General features: G+C 44.1%; 1 protein-coding gene across 1 annotated transcript in view; it reads right to left on the reverse strand.

Annotated features, from left to right (window-relative positions):
• Positions 1–453: 453 nt before the first annotated feature.
• The window catches only part of LOC140899613 (disintegrin and metalloproteinase domain-containing protein 29), a 56566-nt gene continuing 34428 nt past the window's right edge, over positions 454–22591 (reverse strand). Inside the window, exons 4-6 of the mRNA XM_073315539.1 lie at positions 19541–19658; positions 10503–10554; positions 454–590 (exon numbers count right to left, since the gene is read on the reverse strand). Coding sequence (XP_073171640.1) covers positions 555–590; positions 10503–10554; positions 19541–19658 — 206 coding nt within the window. The 3' untranslated portion in view covers positions 454–554. The remainder of the gene's footprint in view (positions 591–10502; positions 10555–19540; positions 19659–22591) is intronic.

The raw sequence follows: 22591 nt of genomic DNA on the forward strand, positions 1-22591 counted from the left end.
AAGAAACCGAGGGAGGTTGGGGGCAGTTCCACCTCTCACACTAGTATGCAGTGGCATGTTGCAACAGAGGTTGCTCAAGCCGTCCCGATGGGTACCAGGAAGGAAAGAGTTCTCTGACAACTGTGCATGAGGCACATACACACCTATAGTGGAATGCACATGTGTATGCACTCCAAGAAGAACAGCTAAGTTTCTGCTTCCTAGGGATAGAGAGTTCTAGGGATAAATCCTAGAGGACATGACCAGCTTAGAAGTAGGATGAGATTCTATGAAGTTCTGAGGAGACACTTATGTGAATACAGAAAGAAAAGCATAAATAAGGATAAAACCTGTTTATTCAAATTAAAAAGTGGAATAGAAGAACAAAATAAACTGACAGTTTAAAAAAAAAAGGAAATTCTTTATGAATCCCATGTCACTGGCAGTTTTGACGCATCACTATCTCAGCAGGGTTTCACATGTTCTTTCAGTGGCTGAACGGATAAGAAAACAATTGATTTTTCAAATGTCCAGTATCCTGTGTTTTGTTAAACAAATTGCTTCCCTTCTAATTTTTAGACCGAATACTGCTTTTTTTCCTTCAGGCTTTTCTAAAAAAACAAAACAGTAAAATGATTAAAGCATAGTCTATCTAACTGGCAAACTTTATGTAACCACATTTATCCTGCCTGCACTCATTCAGAATCTGGCATTCAGAGTTCTAAGCAGTCATATTCCCTATTGAAGAGGCAAAAGTCACATTTCCAGTTTTACTTTCACAAAGACCCTCTCTCAGGCACTATGATTTTATGTGCTACTGACTGATATGGAAACATTATTTGCTAAGCCTACCAGTTTCCCATGTGATATGAATTATTATGCCAAAACATTTTTTAAAAGCCCTTAAGAGACCTTCATGTTGTATAGCTAAGCACGCAAGTCAGGACATTTTCTTTCTTTCATTAGATTTATAATAAAAGTCTCACTATTCATCAATCTTCTCCCTTGGAAAATATTACAAAATTAAAATATAAATAACCACACAGTTCAGGGTATATAAGAGATATAAATAAATAAATACATAAAATGACAATAAAAAATACAGATGCCTCCAGGCCTCAGCCGGTAGCATACACAAGCTTAATTCTGCCCCTTGTGTGAGTGCCTTGGGATGTTGCATTGCATGTTCACATACTTGTTTTCAAATTTCATAGATCACTACACAGTTTTTCTACAAGTTTGTGTGTGTGTGTGTGTGTAGCATCTTGCAATGCATTTTTCATTCTTGAGTACTTACACTGATGTAAAATTTCCAGTATAATTTTATGCCCCAGGCCAGCAAGTAGCTCCATTAGGGAGAATGCCATGCCCATTCAAGCATAAACACAGGACTGGGCCCTTGGACTTTTTACATTACCTTTTACTCTTTTTTTATTTTCTCTATATTGCAATACCTTTGACAGTATCCAGATACACTGTGTTTTTATCCAACTAGCAGCACAGCCTTCCCTCTGTTTAGTTCAGGTGATGAAAAACTTAAATAAAAAGTAGGGCTGTCAACTAATTGCAGTTAACTCAAGCGATTAATGCAAAGCAAATTAACTGGTTTAAAAATAGTTGTGATTAATCGCAGTTTTAAAACACACTTTTAAACAACAATAGATTTTATTATAAATATTTTTGGATGTTTTTCTACATTTTCAAATACATTGATTTCAATTACAACACAGAATACAAAGTGTACAGTGCTCACTTTATATTATTATTTTTAATTACAAATATTTGCACTGTAAAAAGATAAAAGAAATAGTATTTTTCAATTCACATCAGACAAGTACGGTAATGCAATCTCTTTATCCTGAAAGTGCAACTTACAAATGTAGAGTTTTTTTTCCACATAACTGTACTCAAAAACAAAACAATGTGAAACGTTAGAGCCTAGAAATCCATTCAGTCCCACTTCTTGTTCAAGCCAATCGCTAAAACAAACATGTTTACATAATGCTGTCCACTTCTTATTTACAATGTCACCTGAAAATGAGAACAGGGGTTCGTTGGCATGACACTGTTGTAGCCAATTTGCAAGGTATTTATGTGCCAGATATGCTAAATATTTATATATCCCTTCATGCTTTGACTGTAGATTGCACTTTTTTTTACAGTGCAAATATTTGTAATAAAAATAATAATAAAAAGTGAGTACTGTGCGTTTTGTATTGTAATTCAAATCAATATATTTGAAAATATAGAAAAACACCCAAAATATTTATAATAAATTTAAATTGCTATTCTGTTATTGTTTAACAGTGTGATTAAAACTACCATTAATCATGACTATTTTAATCTTGCGATTGTGATTATTTTTTGTAATCATTTGATCACCCTAGTAAGAAGCTAAATTGCCTGTCAATGTAGGTGGCCTTGTAACATCTTTTAACATGGTTTTCATTCTTGAATACTTATGCTAATTTTGCTTACTTAAGTGTACTGTTGACCGAACCCATATACAGTGCTAAATATTTTCTTTTCAACCAGTAGTACAGTTCCCCTATGTTCACTTCAAGGGATGAAGCAATTATCTACATAGCTAAATTACCTGCAGACTTTATGGCCTATCTACATCACCAAGCTTTCACTGGTTCTTTAGGTTGTTACACATAATCTGTAATATGTGTTGTGCACATTTTACTTTGTCTTTTTCATCTAAATGACTCTCCTCTCTCCTGGCCCATGATTAACTTGCATACACAGTACTGCAAGCAGGGCCTTGTGTACTGTGCTGCAAGCTGTATCTCATTTCTATTGGCACCCCAGTTCAGCAGTCTAGAAATTCTGAGACAGCTTCAGGGAAATGAAGAAAATGACTGTTTCAAGTCCTTTGAAGATGTGGTGGTAAATTCTGGGTGATGCTACTGTTTCAGACTGTTTGCAGATTCAGGCATGGGCTGCACCACCTGAACCCTGTGGCCCAGGTCTGTTTATGGATTGCTTCCAGGAATGGAGGAAAGAGAAGAGGAGAAGAGAGGGTTACTCATCGTGTGCAGTAACTGAGTTTCTTTGAGATGGGTGTCTCTGTGGGTGCTCCACTTCAGATGAACGTGCATCCCTGCACCTGCAATCGGAGCATTTCAGCAGCAATGCCCATTTGGGTTGCACATGCGCTCTCCCCATCTCGCGCCACCTCGTGGCAGCTACATAACGCTGGGCGATCAAATCATCCTCAGTTCCTTCTCCATCACAGAATGTATATCTGAATTCCAAAGTAGAAGGGAGGAGGGCGGGTAGTGGAGGACCCACAGGGACACCCATCTCAAGGAACTTCAGTTACTGCACAAAGTGAGTAACCTTCTCTTCTTCAGGGAATGTCCATGTGGGTGCTCCACTTTAGGTGACTGTAGAGAAATGCCGCTCCCTGGAAGGATGGGGCTTCACAGTTGGATCTACAAATGGTGATAAGACAGTGAGTCCTAACAGAGCATCCTAGATTGAGTCTTGCTCAATTGTGTAATGCTCCATGAAGTTTTGGTTTGAGGCCCAGGTGGCTGCTTTACAAATGTCTGTTATGGTGTAGCGGGGTAGCCACCCTGCTCCTGCCCTGAAAGGGTTAAAGCCCGCCCTGGGAGTGGGCTGGGGCTGTGAGAAAAGGCTAGACGGATTGGGAACGCAGCCTCAGCTGGGGCCATGCCCCAATCAGGCCACAGCTGGCCCTATAAAAGGCCAGTGAGCCAGGAGCTGGGAGAGTCTCTCTCTAGCTGTAGAGAGAGAAGGACCTGGCTGCTTGGGAGCTGAGCAGGGTACTTAGAGTGGAGCAGGGCTGGGGGAAGGCCAGAGGAGCTGGGGAGCTCCAGCCTGGAAAACCCCCAAGCTGCAGGCCTTGCTAAAGGCCAGGAAAGGTACTTGGGTACAGAGGGAATAGGCAGAGGCAGCTGCTCCAACCCCCCTTGCCAATGATGAGTGGCTATTACAGACTGCAGTCTGCCCCAGTGAGCGGGGGCTAGATGGTGACTGGCAGTAGCCACTGAGGCAAGGTGGGGATAGAGGGTTGGGAGTTCCCCTGGGTGGGGAGACCCAGATTGTGGGTTACTGCTGGGGCAGAACTCCAGGGTAAAGGGCATTGGGGTCCGGGAGGGACACAGGGCCAGTGGCAGGCGAGACACCAGCCTGCAGAGGGCGCTCCGAAAGCTGGAAAGAGCTAATTCCTGAGATTACCAGCAGGATGCGCCACGCCGGTGAGTCCTCGCATCACTATATATGGGTACACTGTTTACGAAGGCTATCAAAGTGGAGAGCAATCGGGCAGCGTGTGTTCGAGCCCCTGGTGGTAGCAAAGATGAATGCACCCAGAAATCCATTTAGAGAGTCTCTGCTTGGATATGGCAGAGCCATGGCTGCACCTCTTTGCTTGCTTCACATTTACTGCTTGAAGTTTGTGTTCGTATAGCTTTAGAGTAGCGTTAGTTAGCTATAGCTATCCTCCTCTCTCCCCATTTATTTTCTTTCAATTTTTTAAAAATTATTATTAGTTAAGATTCCATTCACCCTTGTAGTGTAGTGTAGCTTTAACTTCCTTCACCTGGGAAAACGCTACTTCTGGGGCATGCCCGGATCACTGGGGTTTAAATGCTTTTCTTGCCAGGAGTTACGGGCACTCTCAATGTATCTGTTGTCTGGGTGAGATATACATACCTCAGAAGTGCCCCCATTGACACAATCTCAAGTCTCGCGCCAGAAAAGCAAGGAAGCTCAAGTTGAAACCTATCCTTATGGAAAAGTCACTGCTCCTGGCTTCCGACCCTGGACCACAGACCCTCCCCCAGGTACTGGTCTCTGCCAACCCCAGTAACAGCTTCCAACAGACATTCCCTGTCATCCTCACAGAGGAAATTACTGTCGTCAAAAAAGGTGGTTAAAAATCGAGCAACAACCTCCCCTTCCAGGGAATCAGCTAAAAAGAAACAATCACTAGCTCATTTGACACTCTCGGTATGGACCATGGTGCTGCTGAGCACCTACGAGTCAGTGGGATCCTCTGGTATCACTGATACTGCAGAACCCATAGACCCTAAGTGGATGGGCTTTGAGAGGAATGGCAAAGAGAAGTGTCCTTCCTCATCCATGGTACCCACAGAGCCGCTTAAATGTACCGCACCAGGCAGCTTAGTATCACTGCATTCCATGGTGCCACCTACTGGTCACCCTGTGCATAGCACAGCCACATTGGTACCAACAACCTCTACAATTTCAGTGGCATCACCACCAACATCCTCTGCGGCACCGATGCTCAGATTTCTTGTGATGGGGTGTCTGCCCCAAGCTGGCCCATAAGGGGTTAATAGAGCCCTAGGGAGGCTGCGCAGGAAGCAGCCAATCAGGGCTGGGCTTGCCCATATAAGAAGAGCTAGGGAGCACAGCACCTAGGGAGCAGAGTCACTCCCTGGAGCTTGAGGAGAGAGGTCGACTGGCTGCCTTGGAAGCTGAAGGCAGCAAGCACAATGGACAGAGCAGCGCTGCAGGCAGAGACCTGGGGAGCTAAAGGCAGCTCCATGCAGGTTGCAGGGATTTGCAGGCTGAGGCCCTCAGGCAAGGGCAAAGAAGGTGCTGGGGCCACAGGGAAGTGGCCCAGGAAAATCTACTGAGGAGTCAGAGGGAGCGCTGCAAGCAGCGGCCATCTATAGGGTCCCTGGGCTAGGACCCAAAGTAGTGGGCAGGCCTGGGTTACCCCCCACTCCCACAATTTGCTACTGAGGAAGTGGCTGGACTAAGGGACTGCAACATTCCCCTGGAAGGGGGGAGCACAGAGTGTGGCACAGCCAGAGGGCTGTGTCCTGAAGAGGATGCCATGGTCCTTGGTGCGACATAGGTCCAGGAGCTCAAGTGACAGTGGCGAGGCACAACCAGAAGAGGGCACGCTGGTGAACAGAGCTAATCCCTGGGACAGCCAGCAGGAGGAGTCGCAGTGGTGAGTCGCACCTGGCCACAGTTCTACAATTCCTTTTCCTGTTAGCTTCCTTTAATTCCTAAGGACCTGTTAGTCTCTGCAACACAGGAATCTCTCCTTCTTGGTAGTGATGTTACTCTGGCACACTCGGTACTGTTCCAATCTACACCACCATCCAAATCGACCCCTCCTTTTTCCAGTGAGGATAATGAGGAGGAGGAAGGGGACATTTACTCCTCATGCCACTTCTCACCCATTCAGACAACCACTGGACGAGGTCCAATTGAAAAAAACTTGATTTCAGATGCTCTGTTAGGACTCACTGTCTTATCACTTGCAGATCCAACTCTGAAGTCCCATCTTTCCAATGAGGGGCAGTGCTCTTCAGTCACCTAAAATGGAGCACCCCTAGGGATACTCCTCAAAGAAGAAGAGAAGGTTACTCACCTTGTGCAGTAACTGAGTTTCTTCAAGATGGATGTCCCTCCCTCCTCCCCTCTACTTTGGAGATCAGATATGCACTCTGTGGTGGAGAAGGAACCTAGGGTGGTTTGGTTGCAAAGTGCCATGTAGTCACCAGGAGCAGTGCGAGATGGGGAGACCCAAGTGGTCACTGCTCCTGAAATTCTCCAATCCAAAGGCAGGAAAGCACATTCATCTAATGTGGAGCACCCACAGGGATATCCCTTGAAGGAAAGATTAAAGAGGAGGTGAAGGTGTAGAAAGACTGCTGTGGGTGGCCTATATTTCTCCCCTCCCCCTTGCAGAACAGATTGCTGAGAGGCTGTGTGTTCTGTCATAGAAGCAGCAAACTGAGCTGTGCAGCAGTTCCAAATTAATATAGAAAGCAATTTGGACAAAACAACAGTTTCAGCTATTTTGGTGGGTGTGGTTAAATCAGAAGTCAGACCCCTGACCAATGGATTTCTTTTTATGTGTGAGAACAGAATTTTAGAAACTAATCTTAGCATCTGGAGCAGGAGCTCCTTGGCAAATTCCACACCTACAGAATCATGGATTACATTGGACCTACTGTTCCCTCTAAGCTGTGTGCGTGTGTGTGCGCACACAGATCCTAAACCCCGCGCACACGGTGAAACACCGCGTGCACAAAAATTTGCACTGAAGCATAACAGTTTGCACAGAAGAAATTTTTTGCGCACACGGCCTGTCAAAAATTAGAGGGAACATTGATTGGACCCTGACTAAAATATGCTACATGCATATGTAAAGTTGCAACTGTGTGATTAATATTAGATTATTAGAAAAATAATAAAAAACCACGTAATTAAGTAATGTATAATAAAAATGTTCCCCCAACTGGGCAAAGTTAAGGTTGTGGTTGCAATTTTAACTTTGGCATCTGACTTTTGAGTATTTAGTCATGCAACCTTAACACTTCACTTTGAGTGACAAATGCTAGAATTATCATGCGCCCACTACTAAAACATCCTTGCAATTTCTAAATATTATAGGCGACCATTTCCTAACTCAGAGTGTTGCACTCAGCATGGGGAAGTTTTTTATTAGACCTCATCTTGACCAATAAAGAGGAACTGATCACAGAACTCAAAATTAATGCTAAATTAAGTACAAGAGATCATGACTTGGTCACCTTTATAATGTGCAAACAGAATAAAGTACAGACCAGTGATAGATATATATTTGATGCTCTAAGAGGTCTAGTTTCACAAAGCTGAAAACAATTATAAGCCAAAGCAGTTGGGAGGAAGAATGTAATCAGAAAAATGTGAATGATAATTGGGAACTGTTAAAGAACACTTTACTAAATGTCCCAAAAGCCACAAGCTCACAAACAACGAAGAAGACTGTATTGGTTAAAAAAAACAATCTTGCTTCGAGGGGAAGTGAAGGCAGCTGTGAAAAATAATATAAGAGAAGTTGAAAGTAATGAATATAAATCAGAAGCTAGAAATTGAAAATTGATAATGGAAGCAAAGGGACACAATTAGAAATACATGGCCAGCAGAGTTAAGGACAATGAGAAGGAGTTTTTAAAGTATATTAGCAACAAAAATAATGTTAATCATCACATTGGTTCATTACTAGATGAAATGGTAGAACTATCAATAATAATGCAGAAAAAGGTAGAAGTGTTCATAAATATTTCTGTTGTATACTCGGGTAAAAATAAAACAGATGATGTAGTCATTTCAAAGGAAATACTCCTTGCACTCCACTGTATCTCAGAAGGATGTTAAACAGCAGCTACTCAACAGTTAGATATTTTTAAACAAGCAGGTCTGGATAACTTGCACCCAAGAATTTTAAAAGAGCTGGGTGAGGAGCTTGCTGGACCATTAATGTTGATTTCCAATAAGTCTTGGAACACAGAGGAAATTCCAGAAGACTGGAAGAAAGCTAATGTTATGCCAATATTTAAAAACAGTAAACATGATGGATAAATCTAATAGTGTTGATGCAATATCCAGAGACTTCTGTAAGGCATTTGATCTGGTACCACATGATATTTTTGTAACAAATATGGCAATGTCCTGCACTATCTTTGGAAGATCTTACTGCATTAAGTGTATGTACCATTGTGGAACAGGGACTATAAGTAATACCATGGGAAAGGTAACTACAGTTCCTCCTGGAATTAAGAAAAATGGGGGGTAGAGAGGAAGATGGGTGATTAGGTAAATTCACTCAGATTGTAACACTTCCAGAGAAGTACACCTCCCTGGGTGATGCTTACATATACTAGTTCAAACTGGATTATCCAGAAGCCAACAGACAAAGAAAGGACTTTTGGATAAATAGCCTGTGTTTAAATTCACTCAGGGCCTTCTTTCTGATCCAGAAAATGAACAGGACCTTTTGTCCCCAGTGGGTGTGGGGAAGGTTTGGAAGAACTGATAGCTGCCATTGGGGTGGAGTTGGAGTGGGGTGACATCTGGTAAGCTTTTTAGCATGCGTGTAAATTCTTGTATTTTAATCTGTTTTTAATGCTTTCACCTTAAGAATAATGTGCTTGCTTAGAAAGGGCTGTGTGGTAACTTAGAACTGTGGGCAATTACAACTGTTCATAGCCTCTGAGGAGAAAACAAAGTGCAGACACAGGTCAGTTTAGGCCCTCTGGCTTGCTGGGAAACTCACAGTATAGGCAGGGAACAGTGCAGCTTGAGAAAACCCTGTTCAGGAGAAAGAGATGTAGGTCTATGTCCAAGAGAGATGACGGATGAAAAGCCAGGAGCCTACAATGGGTGCTGTTGCTAGACCATGAGTGGGAAGTACAGGTGCCCCAAAATGTGGCTATTTTGATTTAAAATCTAGAAAGATATAAAATCAACATGACACATATTAAATGGATTAAAAGATGCCTAATTATTAGGTCTCAAAGTAATTGTAAATGGGGAATCATCAGATGGGTGTGTTCAGGCCCGCCGACGGGGGAGGGCAAGGGGCAATTGCCCAGGGGCCTGGGAGATTTAAAAGGGCCCAGGGGGCCCTGGCTGCCACCACTGCTGTGGTAGTGGCGGTGGTAGCCGGGAGTCCCGGGCCCTTTTAAGTTGCCCGGCTGGGCTGCAGGGCTCCTACAGGCGCGCTGGACTGCTCCGAGTCCAGCGCTTTGGGGGCCCCGTGTGGGCCGGTGCAGTCGATATGGGAAGTAACGGCATCCCGGAAGTGACAAATCGTCACTTCTGCCCCAGAACCCTTCCCCTCAGGGTTGGCCCTGGCCCTGGCACCCAGAATTGCTTTCAGCGGGCCTGGGTGTGTTTCTAGTGGGTCCCACATGGATCAGTTCTTGGCTCTAATTTAACATTTTTATTAATGATCTGGAAGAAAACATAAAATCATCACTGATAAAGTTTACAGATCAAACAAAACATTGGGGGAATAGTAAATAACAAAGAGGACAGGTCACTGATACAGAATGATCTGGGCCATTTGGTAAGATGGGCACAAGTAAACAATATGCATTTTTAATATTGCTAAATATAGATGTATATATCTAGAAACAAAGAATGTAGGCTATATTTACAGAATGGGGGACTCTATCCTGAGAAGCAGTGATTCTGAAGAAGATATGGTGGTCCTCGTGGATAATTAGCTAAACGTGTGGCCAAAATGGATAATACAGTCCTGGGATGTATAAAGAGGGCTTTTTTCCTGCCAAATATCAAGTTGCTATCCCAAAATGTTCCTGTGCTATAACTGAGAGAAAGCTTGCAGATTTTTTTTTGCATTGGGAAAATGTGTTTCCAAATCTCCTTGTTTGTAAAATAGCTCAATGACTTTTTTGCTTAATCAAAAAAACAAAACAAAACCTAACCAACCAAAATAAAAGCAACCCATGGGGTTCAAAAAATTCACCCCCAAATGTGAATGTTTTGGAAAGCTACAAGGAGCTAAAAATAAAAGATTAAGATGGAATGGCTTTGGGAACCTTATCTGTAGCAGTTGCAATACTCATATTCTGGCTTTATTATTTTCAGCTCTCCATGATCATTTTTCAAATTGAAAAAAAGAAGAGAAATTTTGATCTTCCAGACTAGAAAATGCTCATGTGCTCTTCGCATATTAAAGAGTAACTGAAGTGAGCTATGTGAAAAACACTTACTGTGTCTGCAGCATCAGATCTACCTTCTGCTGTCTGTCTTTTTCTGGAGGGCCTACAATACAAACCACATGCTGTTTAGACAATTCAGTTTGTGAACAAGCTGAAACTGTAATTATTATGCATGGTTTTGAGAAGATGCTTCTAACATCTATCAAACCAGCTGTGTTACATGAAAGAATGTTAATTAATCATGTTTCTGCATTTCAGATTAAACCAGTCTAGCTGGATGGGTTGCTCTTTCACCTTAAGTAACTGGCATCAGTGTGCAAATGTTGGCTCCTGCCAGCCTCCATCTCTCTGGAATTCCTCACTCCAGGTTTTCCATAGCACTTGGTATAACCTTTGATCCCTGAAAGTGGATTGATGCTAAATTTAGGTTTGGCCAGAGGGAAAAATGCCAATAAACCCACTTAAAGCAGCAGAGCAGCCTACCAGCTGTGGAAGACTGGAGGCAGAAGGGAAACTGCGGCAGCTGAAGCACCCAATGCTAGAGCAGGTAAGATACTCCTACACTCACACACAAGTTTCTTATTACATCTGCAGTCATGATGCTATTATAATAGGTCCTGAACAAAGTAAAATAAGTGCACTCTGATGACCAGCGAAGCTAGTCTCTTTAGAATGTACCAGAAACCCATTTGGAGTCTTCATGATGTAATATCCAGAGACTTCTGTAAGGCACATCTCCCCAACACACACACCGTTTCCTCTGTCCTCCCACAAAATATGGGAGGCTAAGATCCTCTTGGGGACTATGACTAATAAATAGAGACCATGTTTGCTTGGCATGTATACAGTCCATAACAAAACTTGTACCCATCTCATCTGGAGCCTTGGAAACAGGGTCAACATAGGTCATACCACTGCAAGCACCTAAAAGGGCCAGGCAGCATCACACTGACATTCTGAGGGTCATCCAGATTTCCTGTCTGAGTCTGACAATAGAGAGGAAGTGATCTTCTGTGTGACATATGGTAGAATTCTCATGCTGCCAGTATTAAAACATTCTTCGAATTTCTAAACATAATCAATGACAATTTCCTAACTCAAAAAGTGTTGCAGCTAACATTGGGGAATTTTATATTAGACCTTGTCCTAACAACTAAAGAGGAACTAATCACAGAACTAAAAAATAATGGCAGGTGAGGTACAAGATCATGACTTGATCCCATTTATAATATGAAAGCAGAATAAAGTCAGATCAGTAATATAGACACATGGTGCTTTAATAGAGCCAATTCACAAATCTGAAAACAATTATGAGCCAAATCAGCTGGATGGAAGAATTTAATCAGAAAAATGTGACTGATAATTGGGAACCATTTAAGAATACCTTACTAGATGCCCCAAAAGTCACAATAAAGGAAGAAGGCAGTGCTGGTTAAAAAATCCACTCTAATTTAGAGAGGAAGTGAAAACAGCTGTAATAAATAACAAAATAATATATAACAAATGGAAGAAAGCGGAAGTTGAGAGTAAAGAATATAAATCAGAAGTTAGGAATATTTGAAAATTGATAAGGGAAGCAAAGGGACACAAGCAAAAATCTATGACCAGCAGGGGCAAAGACCATAAGAAAGAGTTTTTTAAATACAGTTGGAACAAAAATAATTCTGAAAATGGTATTGGTCTATTACTAGATGGAAATGGTAGATTATCAATAATAAGACAGAAAAGGCAGATATGCAAAAATTATCTCTGTTCTATATTTAGGTAAAAACATCTACAGTATCATCATATGGTGATTTTAGAAGCTTGGAGTCGTTCCTCCTTGTTTGCATCAGAGGAAGGCCCTCTGCCTCGCTACACCATCTAATGGCTAAGGGCCGATCAACAGGGGATTAGCACTCTATATTAGTAAAGAGTCTATAGCCAGCCCGCTGGCTAGGGCAGGCAGCAAACACATCCAGGCTCAGCCCTCTGGGCAGGGCCAAGCAATACTAAGTAGTCAGGCTCATGTCCTCTTGGTGGGGCAGAGCAAAAACAGTCTATAGCAGATGGCAGACAGTCAGGCTCCAGATGCCTGGATGGACACAGCAGAAGCAGTCTATCGCCCAGCTCTCTGACTGGGGAAGACAGCAAACAAATGCAGGCTATCCGACCTAAGGTGGGTAGGCTGCCATCCCAAGGATGGGGTTGGCAGCCTAATCCACCAGGTCCCAACCCAGGGCCTAACAGTGGTGGGGAATCCCACCACTTGGTCAACTGGGATCCTGCTGAAAAACGCTGACTGTGGCTTCAGCAAACACAACCAGACTAGTGTCTGGCTTCCCTGGGCTACTTTCTGTCCCTACTTGGTCACAGGGCTTTATCGCTCATGGGTCCTCGAGGTACTTGGCAGCCAGCAGTTCCAGCAGCTCCTCGTGGTATTCACCGAGTGGCAGCTCCTCCAGATATTTGCCAGGTGGCAGCTCCCCTGGATATTCCTCCAGAGACGGGTTGACACAGCTCAGTCCCTAGTTCATGGGCAAACAGCAAGGCAGCAGCGCCTGACTCTTTTGCTGGCTCTCCCTCAACTGAGCTGGAGGATCTGCCTCTTATACTTCCTGTTCCTCCCCTCTGCTTCTAGTGCAAGAGGTGGGCCTGGCCTGGCTCCACCAGGAGGTGGGGAGTGGTTCCTCCCTGTCTGTATCAGAAGGAGGCCACTCCACCTCGCTACAGTGATAACAACCTCTTTCCATTCCACTACTATCTATGGAAGATGTTAAACTGAAGCTACTAAAGTAAGCCATTTTAAAATTAGCAGGTCCAGCTAACTTCTGTCCAAGAGTTCTAAAAGAGCTAGCTGAGGAGCTTGCAGGTTTGTTAATGTTGATTCTTAATACGTTTTGGAGCACTGGGGAAGTTGCAGAATACTGAAAGAAAGCAAATGTGCCAATTTTAAAAAAGGGTGAACAGGACAGGCTTAATTATAGGCCTGTCAACTTGATGTTGATCCCAGGCATGATAATGGAGCGGCTGATATGAAGAATTGTGAACATAGTTCCTATTTTTAAGAAAGGAAAAAAAGTGATCCAGGTAACTACAGGCCTGTTAGTTTGACATCTGTAGTATCAAGGTCTTGGAAAAAAATTTGAAGGAGAAGGTAGTTAAGGACATTGAGGTCAACGGTAAATGGGACAAAATACAACATGGTTTTACAAAAGGTAGATCATGTCAAACCAACCTGATCTCCTTCTTTGAGAAAGTAACAGATTTTTTAGACACAGGAAACGCAGTGGATCTAATTTACCTAGATTTCAGTAAGGCATTTGATACGGTGCCACATGGGGAATTATTAGTTAAATTGGAAAAGATGGGGATCAATATGAAAATTGAAAGGTGGATAAGGAATTGGTTAAGGGGAGACTACAGCGGCTCACACTGAAAGATGGACTGTCAGGCTGGAGGGAGGTTACCAGTGGAATTCCTCAGGGATCGGTTTTGGGACCAATCTTATTTAATCTTTTTATTACTGACCTCGGCACAAAAAGTGGGAATGTGCTAATAAAGTTTGCGGATGATACAAAGCTGGGACGTATTGCCAATTTAGAGAAGGACCGGGATATCATACAGGAGGATCTGGATGACCTTGTAAACTGGAGTAATAGTAATAGGATGAAATTTAATAGTGAGAAGTGTAAGGTCATGCATTTAGGGATTAATAACAAGAATTTTAGTTATAAGCTGGGGACGCATCAATTAGAAGTAACGGAGAAGGACCTTGGAGTATTGGTTGACCACAGGATGACTATGAGTCATCAATGTGATATGGCCTTGAAAAAAGCTAATGCGGTCTTGGGATGCGTCAAGCGAGATAAGGCGGTGTTAATACCGTTATACAAGGCACTGGTGAGACCTCATCTGGAATACTGTGTGCAGTTCTGGTCTCCCATGTTTAAGAAGGATGAATTCAAACTGGAACAGGTACAGAGAAGGGCTACTAGGATGATCCGAGGAATGGAAAACCTGCCTTATGAAAGAAGACTCAAGGAGCTTGGCTTGTTTAGCCTAACCAACAGAAGGTTGAGGGGAGATATGATAGGGATAAATACCGGAGAGGGAGAAGAATTATTTAAGCTCAGTACCAATGTGGACACAAGAACAAATGGATATAAACTGGCCATCGGGGAGTTTAGACTTGAAATTAGACGAAGGTTTCTAACCATCAGAGGAGTGAAGTTCTGGAATAGCCTTCCAAGGGAAGCAGTGGGGGCAAAAGACTATCTGGCTTCAAGATTAAACTCAACAAGTTTAGGGAGGAGATGGTATGATGGGATAACATGATTTTGGCAATTAATTGATCTTTGACTATTAGTGGTAAATAGGCCCAATGGCGTGTGATTGGATGTTAGATGGGGTGGGATCTGAGTTACTACAGAGAATTCTTTCCTGGGTATCTGGCTGGTGAATCTTGCCCACATGCTCAGGGTTCAGCTGATCACCATATTTGGGGTCGGGAGAAATTTTCCTCCAGGGCAGATTGGAAGAGGCCCTGGGGGTTTTTTGCCTTCCTCTGTAACTTGGGTAACGGGTCACTTCCTGGAGGATTCTCAGCATCTTGAAGTCTTTAAACTATGATTTGAGGACTTCAATAGCTCAGACATAGGTAAGAGGTTTATTGCAGGAGTGGGTGGGTGAGATTCTGTGGCCTGCGTTGTGCAGGAGGTCAGACTAGAGGATCATAATGGTCCCTTCTTACCTTAATATCTATGAGTCTATGAATCTATGAGAAAGATTTGGGGGTCATGGTGTATAATCAGATAAACATAAGCTCCCTGTGTAATGCTGTGGCCAAAAAGTGCTAATGGGATCCTGGAATACATAAACAGGGGAATCTTGAGTAAGAGTAGAGAGATTATTTTTCTTCTTCTGCTGCTGGAATACTATGTCCAGTTCTGGTACCCACAATTTAAGAAGGCTATTGATAAATTGGAGAGGGTTCAGAGAAGAACCAAGAGAATGATTAAAGGATTAGAAAAATATGTCTCAGTGATAGACTCGAAGTTCAAACTATTTAGTTTAACAAAGAGAAGGTAACATGGTGAGTTGATTTCAATGTATAAGTATCTACAAGGGGAACAAATATTTAATAACGAGCTCTTAAATCTAGCACAAAAAGGTGTAACAGGATCCAATGGCTGGAAGTCAGAGCTAGACAAATTTAGAGTGGAAATAAGGCATACATTTTTAACTGTGAAGGTAATTAACCATTGGAACAATTTATCAAGGGTCACAATGAATTCTCCATCACTGGCAATTTTAAAATCAAGATTGTATGTTTTTCTAAAAGATCTGCTCTAGGAATTATTTTGGGGAAGTTCTATGGCCTGTATTATGGATGAGGTCAGACTAGATGATCAAAATGGTCTCTTCTGGCTTTGGAATTTATGAATCTATGAATCTATAAGTATGCCCTTGTCCTCACACTGTCCACCCACATTCTGATAAATTATCTGCATGCTGCAGGTGGACTTTCCCAGGTTCGTCTTGAGACTGAGCCTTCTGACCAGGTCTAGAAGCATGGTGGTTGCTTCCTGTGTTTCCTGGTAAGATTGTCTCTTTAAAAGCCAATTGTCCAAGTAAAGGTACATCACCATCCGTGTTGATTAAAATAAACTTCCACACCTACAATACCTCAATGAAAACTCTCAGTACTGCCAAGAGTCCAAAGGGAAGGACCCGATACTGGTAGTGTTGCTGGCTGGCCATGAACCTTAGGAATCTCATGTGTGCTGGTTGAGTATTCACATGGAAGTAGACGTCTCTAAGATCAAGGACCATGGATCAAGGACCATGGATCAAGGACCATGAACCAATTTCCTGGATTTAGAGAAGGCATAATATGCAACAAGGTCACCATTCTGAACTTCAGCTTGCAGATAAATTTGTTCAGTTCCTTGCAGCCCAAGATGGGTCCCTGTCTTTTTAGGACAAGGAAGTACCTTGAATAAACCCCTTTCCCTTTCTTGCTGAAGGTGCTAGTTCTTTTGCTCCTGTTTTGAGGAGTGACTACCTCCTGCAGAAGAATAGGTTAGTCCATTTCAGGTGCGCATACGCCTCTTGAGCCCTTAATCGGAGATTTTCCATTAGCAGTGTCCATTCAGCCTGCGTGTGCATACTATGCACTCTTGTGCTGCACACTGAGGATATATAGAGCTGTACGGGAGAACTGCATTCTGTTCCTTCTCCATCCAAACATCCTACTGAGAACAGTCTGAAGTAGAGGAGAAGGGAAAATAGTGGAGCACCCACAGGGGGACACATCTCGAAGAACTGCAGTTATGGCATAAGTTGAGAAACCTCTTCTTCACGTAGTGTCTCTATAGGTGCTCCACTTTGGGTGGCTCCTGAGCTGTATCCCTAGAAGGAGGAGGGAGCTTTAGAACTAAGCGCAGAACTGACAATAGTACCTCATTACTGAGTGCCGCCTTGGATCAGGTGGCATGGATCAAGGCATAGTGCTTAGAAAATGTATGTAATGGAGCCCATGTAGCAGCCCTACAATATCTCAGATACTGGAACATTTTTGAGTAATTATTCCTTCCTGTTTATGGATGTAGAATATGCAGGCCATATTGGCCATCATGATCTAACTGATTTGCCCCATTGAGAGGCGAGAAATGAAGGCAAGCATTCCTGACAGCCCTAATTTCCAAAAGGTAGATGTGGAGATTGGTTTCCTGAGGTGACCATCTACCCTGAGTTGTGAGAGTATTGAGGTGAGCTCCCTATCTCAAGAGAGATGTATCCTTTGTGAAGGTTGTTGTTGGAGGTGGGAGAATGAAAAGAATACCAGCACAGACATTGAATTGATTTTTTTACCAGTCTAGGGAGTTCTTCATGGGGAGGGAAAACATGACTTGCCTGCTCAGAAAACAGGCCATTCTGAGCCAGCTCTGGAAGCAGCGGATGCATAGTTTTGCATGATCAGTCACGAAGGTGCAGGCTTCCATATGACCCAGGAGCTGTACACAATTCCTTACTGCAGTTCATGGACTCCCCTGAATGGTCCTGACTAGATATGCTAATGTTATGAATCTGTCGGTGGGGAGGTAGACCCTGGCTGTCAGTGAATCCAAGTATGCCCCATGAATTGTATTTTCAGTACACGGTGGTATGTTGGTACCAGGGAAAAAGACAATATAGAGGACAAGTGGGATACCAAAAGACCCTGCGTACCTATGTGCAGTGGAGAGTCAGGTTCATCTGAGACAAAGAGGTCTTTAGGAAAGCTAAACTCCTCCAGGACCAGAGGTCAGCTGAATAGAGGGGGGACTAGTTAGAGTTTAAGCCAATCGGGGTAAGTACCGGTGCTACTCTGGTCTTTGGGGGCATCTGGTGCTCCGACTGCACAGTAGTTGTCTGTGATTCAGAGGCCATGGATGGTGTGGAGGGTGCAGAGGTCAGTACTGAGACTTTCGAAACATCAGAGTGTCTCTTGTATGGTTTCTTTGGTACTGGACACACGGCATGGGTCAATTGGTGGTTCCCAGCAGTATTGGGTACCAGGAGACTTAGAGCTACTGGAAGCCTTTTTTTTAGGTGGCACTGGGCACTCAATACTGAAGGAGCTTGGAGCCTCAACAACACTTCTTTTTTGGGCATCAATTCTCTGAAGTGATCTAGGTCTCTTGGTGCTGACAACTCTCAGAGGATAATTGGAAAACAACTTATTTGAAGCCTTAGAGGAGTCTCCCATGGTCTCTTCCCAAGAAGGCCTATCAGGAGAATAGGCTGCAGTGAAAGTCAACAGGGACTTCAGTTACCGAAGACTGTTATATGTGGGGATTGTGCAGGCCTGGGTCTGATGAGGATCACAGGGAGTACCCACTCTAAGTGTCATCTACCTGTTCTTCCTAGACCTGCTCCCAAAACCAATACAGATTTGGCACCTAGAAAGGCAGTAGATATAGCTAGCATGCCCATCACTAATGGGAAGTCTGTGTATGTCTCTTGGCTTTCACTAGAGGTACCCCTGAAAAGTTAAACTGTAAACCAGAAGGCTCACACCTTCAGTGGGAATCTGGGGAATGTGCTAAAGCTGTTGGGGACACTGCACTAGTTTTAGGACCTAGACATTTAGACTGCAGAGGTCACCGCTGCCAAGAGGGGTCTCCTACTTGAGGTCTGCTCCAGGAGTGTGTGGCCAGAGGCACAAAGCCAGGAACAGTGCCTAACTCAACCCTGTTCCAGCAAGCAAAAGGCACATGGGATTCAATTTGTGGATTAAAAGTGGGCAAAAAGAGGAAGTGTGTGAGGGAGTCTCTTTCTGTTAAAACTTTCATGGTTTTGAGAATATTTAATCCCAAAACTGGACAAAATGTCAAAACCACAAAAAAAAAAATTGAAGTAAGGACTTGGAAGAAAAATTCCACTTTGAGACAACCAAAACATAACTTCTTAGCTTCCCAGCTACCCACAAGGAAGGTTCAAGTCAATTTCACAATAAATTGACAAGAAGCCTCCAGCCCTGCTGCTGGAGAGGCAGAGAGCCCCTTCTCTCTGTTTCCCTGCCAATCCCCTCAAGTTCCCAGAGCAAGTAAGGTGGTGCTCTGCCTGTCTGTCCCCTAGAGCCAGTTGGGAAAGTGGGGAGGCAGAGCTTCTGATGCAGAAACTATCTGTCCCTCTGGAGCTATGGGAAAGGTGGGAAGGTAAAGAACACCAGTGCTGTCCTTCCCCATCCCCTGGCACTGTGGGGAGATGGTGATTGATGAAGGTTTCATTGAATCTGTACTAGATTTGATGAAACGTTTTAATCTGCCTAACTGGCATTTTCTGACTAAACTAAGTTTTGGCAGAAAATTTCCAGCTGGCTCTAAATTAGATTACCTCACAGCAGTCTGGTGAGTGTCCAGTAGTGGGGAGCCCATCAGTCTGTGACAGCACCCTAGGCTAATAATGGACCAGTTAGGAAGTGTAACAGAGGTGCTTTTGCAGGTGACCAGCAATGCTTGGCAAGTTTACAGCCAAGTGTAACACTGGGGGAGCTGGGATTAGAAATAAGTAAGTGTCATAACCTTATCATATAGTGTAAATATGAATGGAATTTTACTTACCTGCTAAAGACCCGAGCAATTTGAGTTCTTTTATGCACAGCAAAGCTGAGAACCAGAAGAAGAAGAAGTATGCTTCCAATTGCTATTCCCATGATGATGACAATGTCACTATTGGACACTTGGAAAGAAACAGACACAGAACATTACACTTTGTTTGCACTTAGGACTTACTCATACAACTGTAACAAACATTTCCGTGTAAACAGAAGCTTGTCCCTGTATGAAGTGTACATGCCTCACACACACATACAGCTATCTCGTACGTACATTGACAATACTAGCAAAGAGGGCCTCCACATTTGTTTGGTCTGCAGAAAAGGTGCCAGCATTGATGCTTGTTTCTGCTGTGCGTCCCCCCTAGTCATGGATGCCATGTGCTGGCAGCACGTGGGCATGCTGTGTGGTTGGCTTATTGCACATGAATTATGATGCAATATAGCTGACCAAAAAAAAGCTAATGCAGTTTCAGGTTGTGTACGCACAAGCATCAGATCATGGAGTAAGGAAAGAATACTTCTTTTCCATATGGGTTTAGAGTGACCACACCTGGAATTGAGTTCATTGTTCAGCACTACAGTTACAGAAGGATATTTACAGATTAGGGGGAGTGAAAAAAAAATAACGAAACTATCAGGGATCTTGAGGGTTTGATTCACAAGGAAAAAGTAACAGAGGTACAGGCTTGGTTGAGCAACAACTAAGGGGGATAATGGCAACAGTCTACAACTATGTAAGTGTTCTCAAATGAGAATGCTCTGCTTCTCCCAACCCTGGTAATTCAACCAGAGCACCCCAGCAAATGTTAGCTGCCGCTGTAAGAGAGGCAGTCTCTCGAAACCTGGATTCCAGGCTAGACAGAGCTTTAAATGTCATACCCAACATCCAGAACTGCAGCCACAAATGAACAGATACCTAGGACAGATCACACAACATTCCTGTCACATGCTAATAGGCGAGCCACTGCCTTCTGCACCAACTACCTTCTGGGGGGCAGACTGGGATCCACAGGAAGCATGGAAGGAGTATATAGGCCAGACAGGGTCCCTCCCTGTGACCACCCCATGGACAGAAAAACGCTTCTCTAAAGCAGTGGCACTAACAGCCAAGGCGCCACATGGGTGATACATACACTACAGAGCAACTGCCTGAACTCATGTCTCTGGCTGCCTCCAGCTATCGCCATGATGTCAGCAGCACCAGTGTGTGTGTAAAATGCGTATCTGTGCAGGAGAGAGAGGACTGAATGGAAGTGTGTTGAAGTTGCTGGAGGAGAGGCTAGGAATTGCTGTGTGGAGGGAGAAAGAACATTTATTCACCTTAAAGTAACTTTGCTAAATCAAGGGTAGTAATATACTGTGCCTCTCCCAGGTGGTCTACCTGCGGCATTGGTTATGTGTTGAATTGGAAAATTACATTGACCCTCCGGAAGTTGATACAGAACTGCCAGGTCCCGTCCGGCTTGGGGACAAGCACAATAGGGCTCTGCCACTTCTGGAGGATCGCTTGATGACCCCAAGTTCCAACATAGCTTGGATCTCCTGTTCCACCACTTCTTACTAGTCGCGCAAGAGCGGCTGGGTTGTTCCATGGATGACCTCTCTGGGGTTGGTGCAGATGGTGTGGCAGACCTGGGTGGTCTCCCCCAGCATGGCTGTGAAAGTCCTAGGCAAAGCCTCAGTGAGACACCAGGCTTGCTTCAGATGGTCCTCTAAAAGTGTATCCCTGAGCAGGGGTGTCTCCGGTTCTGTTTCCATGATGGCCTGTGGCCCCAGTTTGTGTTCCAGGGGGTAGAGGATCATCAATAGCCCTTCTCTTTCGTGCCAGGGTTTCAGAAGATGAATGTGGAAAATCTGGCACTTCTTTTTCTAGTTGGGCTGTTGGACCTCACAGTTGACAAGGCCTGTCTGGCAGATTATCTCATACAGATCCTGCCAGCAAGCTAGCAATTTTGACTCCTTGGAGGGGAGCAGTACAAGGACCTGATCTCCTGGTTCGAAGGTCTGCACTTGTGTGCCCTGATTATATCCTCTCATCTGGGCTCCTTGGACAGCTCAGAGGCTCTGTTTTATGTGGAGTTCTTGGAGCTGTATTACATATTGGAGTAAACCCTTGGTCTGGGACAGTGTCTGCTCTCATGTCTCCCTCATGAGATCCAGCAATCCCCGTAGCTGGCGGCTACATAGCAGCTCAAATGGAGAAAATTTAGTGAAGGCCTGTAGCACCTCCCAAATGGCGAGTAATGGGGAAGAAGAAGCTGCTCCCACCAGTGAAGTTCTTCCAGTGGAAACTTCCAGAGAATGCTTTTTAATATTGGGTTGGACTGCTCAATCAAACCATCTGTCTGCGGACGATATATGGATGTCCGGAGTCTTTTGATTCCCACGAGGCCACAAACCTCTCCAAGGAGTCAGGACATAAAATTCGTGTTCTGGTTGGTCAGAATCTCACGGGGCAGGCCCACCTGGGTGAAGATCTTTAGGAGTTCTGCTGCAATGAAGGAGGGCTGTGGCACTCCTCAGTGGCATGGCCTCGGAGAAGCAAGTGGCATCTCCTCTATAAAAAAGGTGTATCGGAAGCTCATGGCACTCTTCGCGAGGGGCCCCACCAAGCCTATGGCCACCCTCCTGGAGTGATGAGTGTGTATTAGGTATATAAGTAAAGCATGGCTGAAACACAATGCCTATAGCAGTGGAAGGCAACCTGCGGCCCATGGGCTGCACGTGGCCCGTCAAGCTAATCCTCTGGCGGGCCACAAGACAGTTTGTTTACATTGACCATCCACAGGCATGGCTGCCCGCAGCTCCCAGTGGCTGCCGTTTGCCATTCCCAGCCAATGGGAGCTGTGGGAAGCGGCAGCTAGCACGTCCCTGAGGCCCACCACTGGCCTATAGGCCGACACCTGTAAGATTTTATCTTAGACATAGTAGGCCAGGCTTAAGAATGCTTGACATGAGTGGGTGGCCTAGGAATAACCCCATGCCAGCAAGGTCACAAGGTTACTGCATAAGATGTGCAAACATGCGATGTTATGGAAACATGCATTGCAATGTA

This window comes from Lepidochelys kempii, chromosome 1, assembly GCF_965140285.1.
Source record: "Lepidochelys kempii isolate rLepKem1 chromosome 1, rLepKem1.hap1, whole genome shotgun sequence".
Classification (NCBI taxonomy): domain Eukaryota; kingdom Metazoa; phylum Chordata; order Testudines; family Cheloniidae; genus Lepidochelys; species Lepidochelys kempii.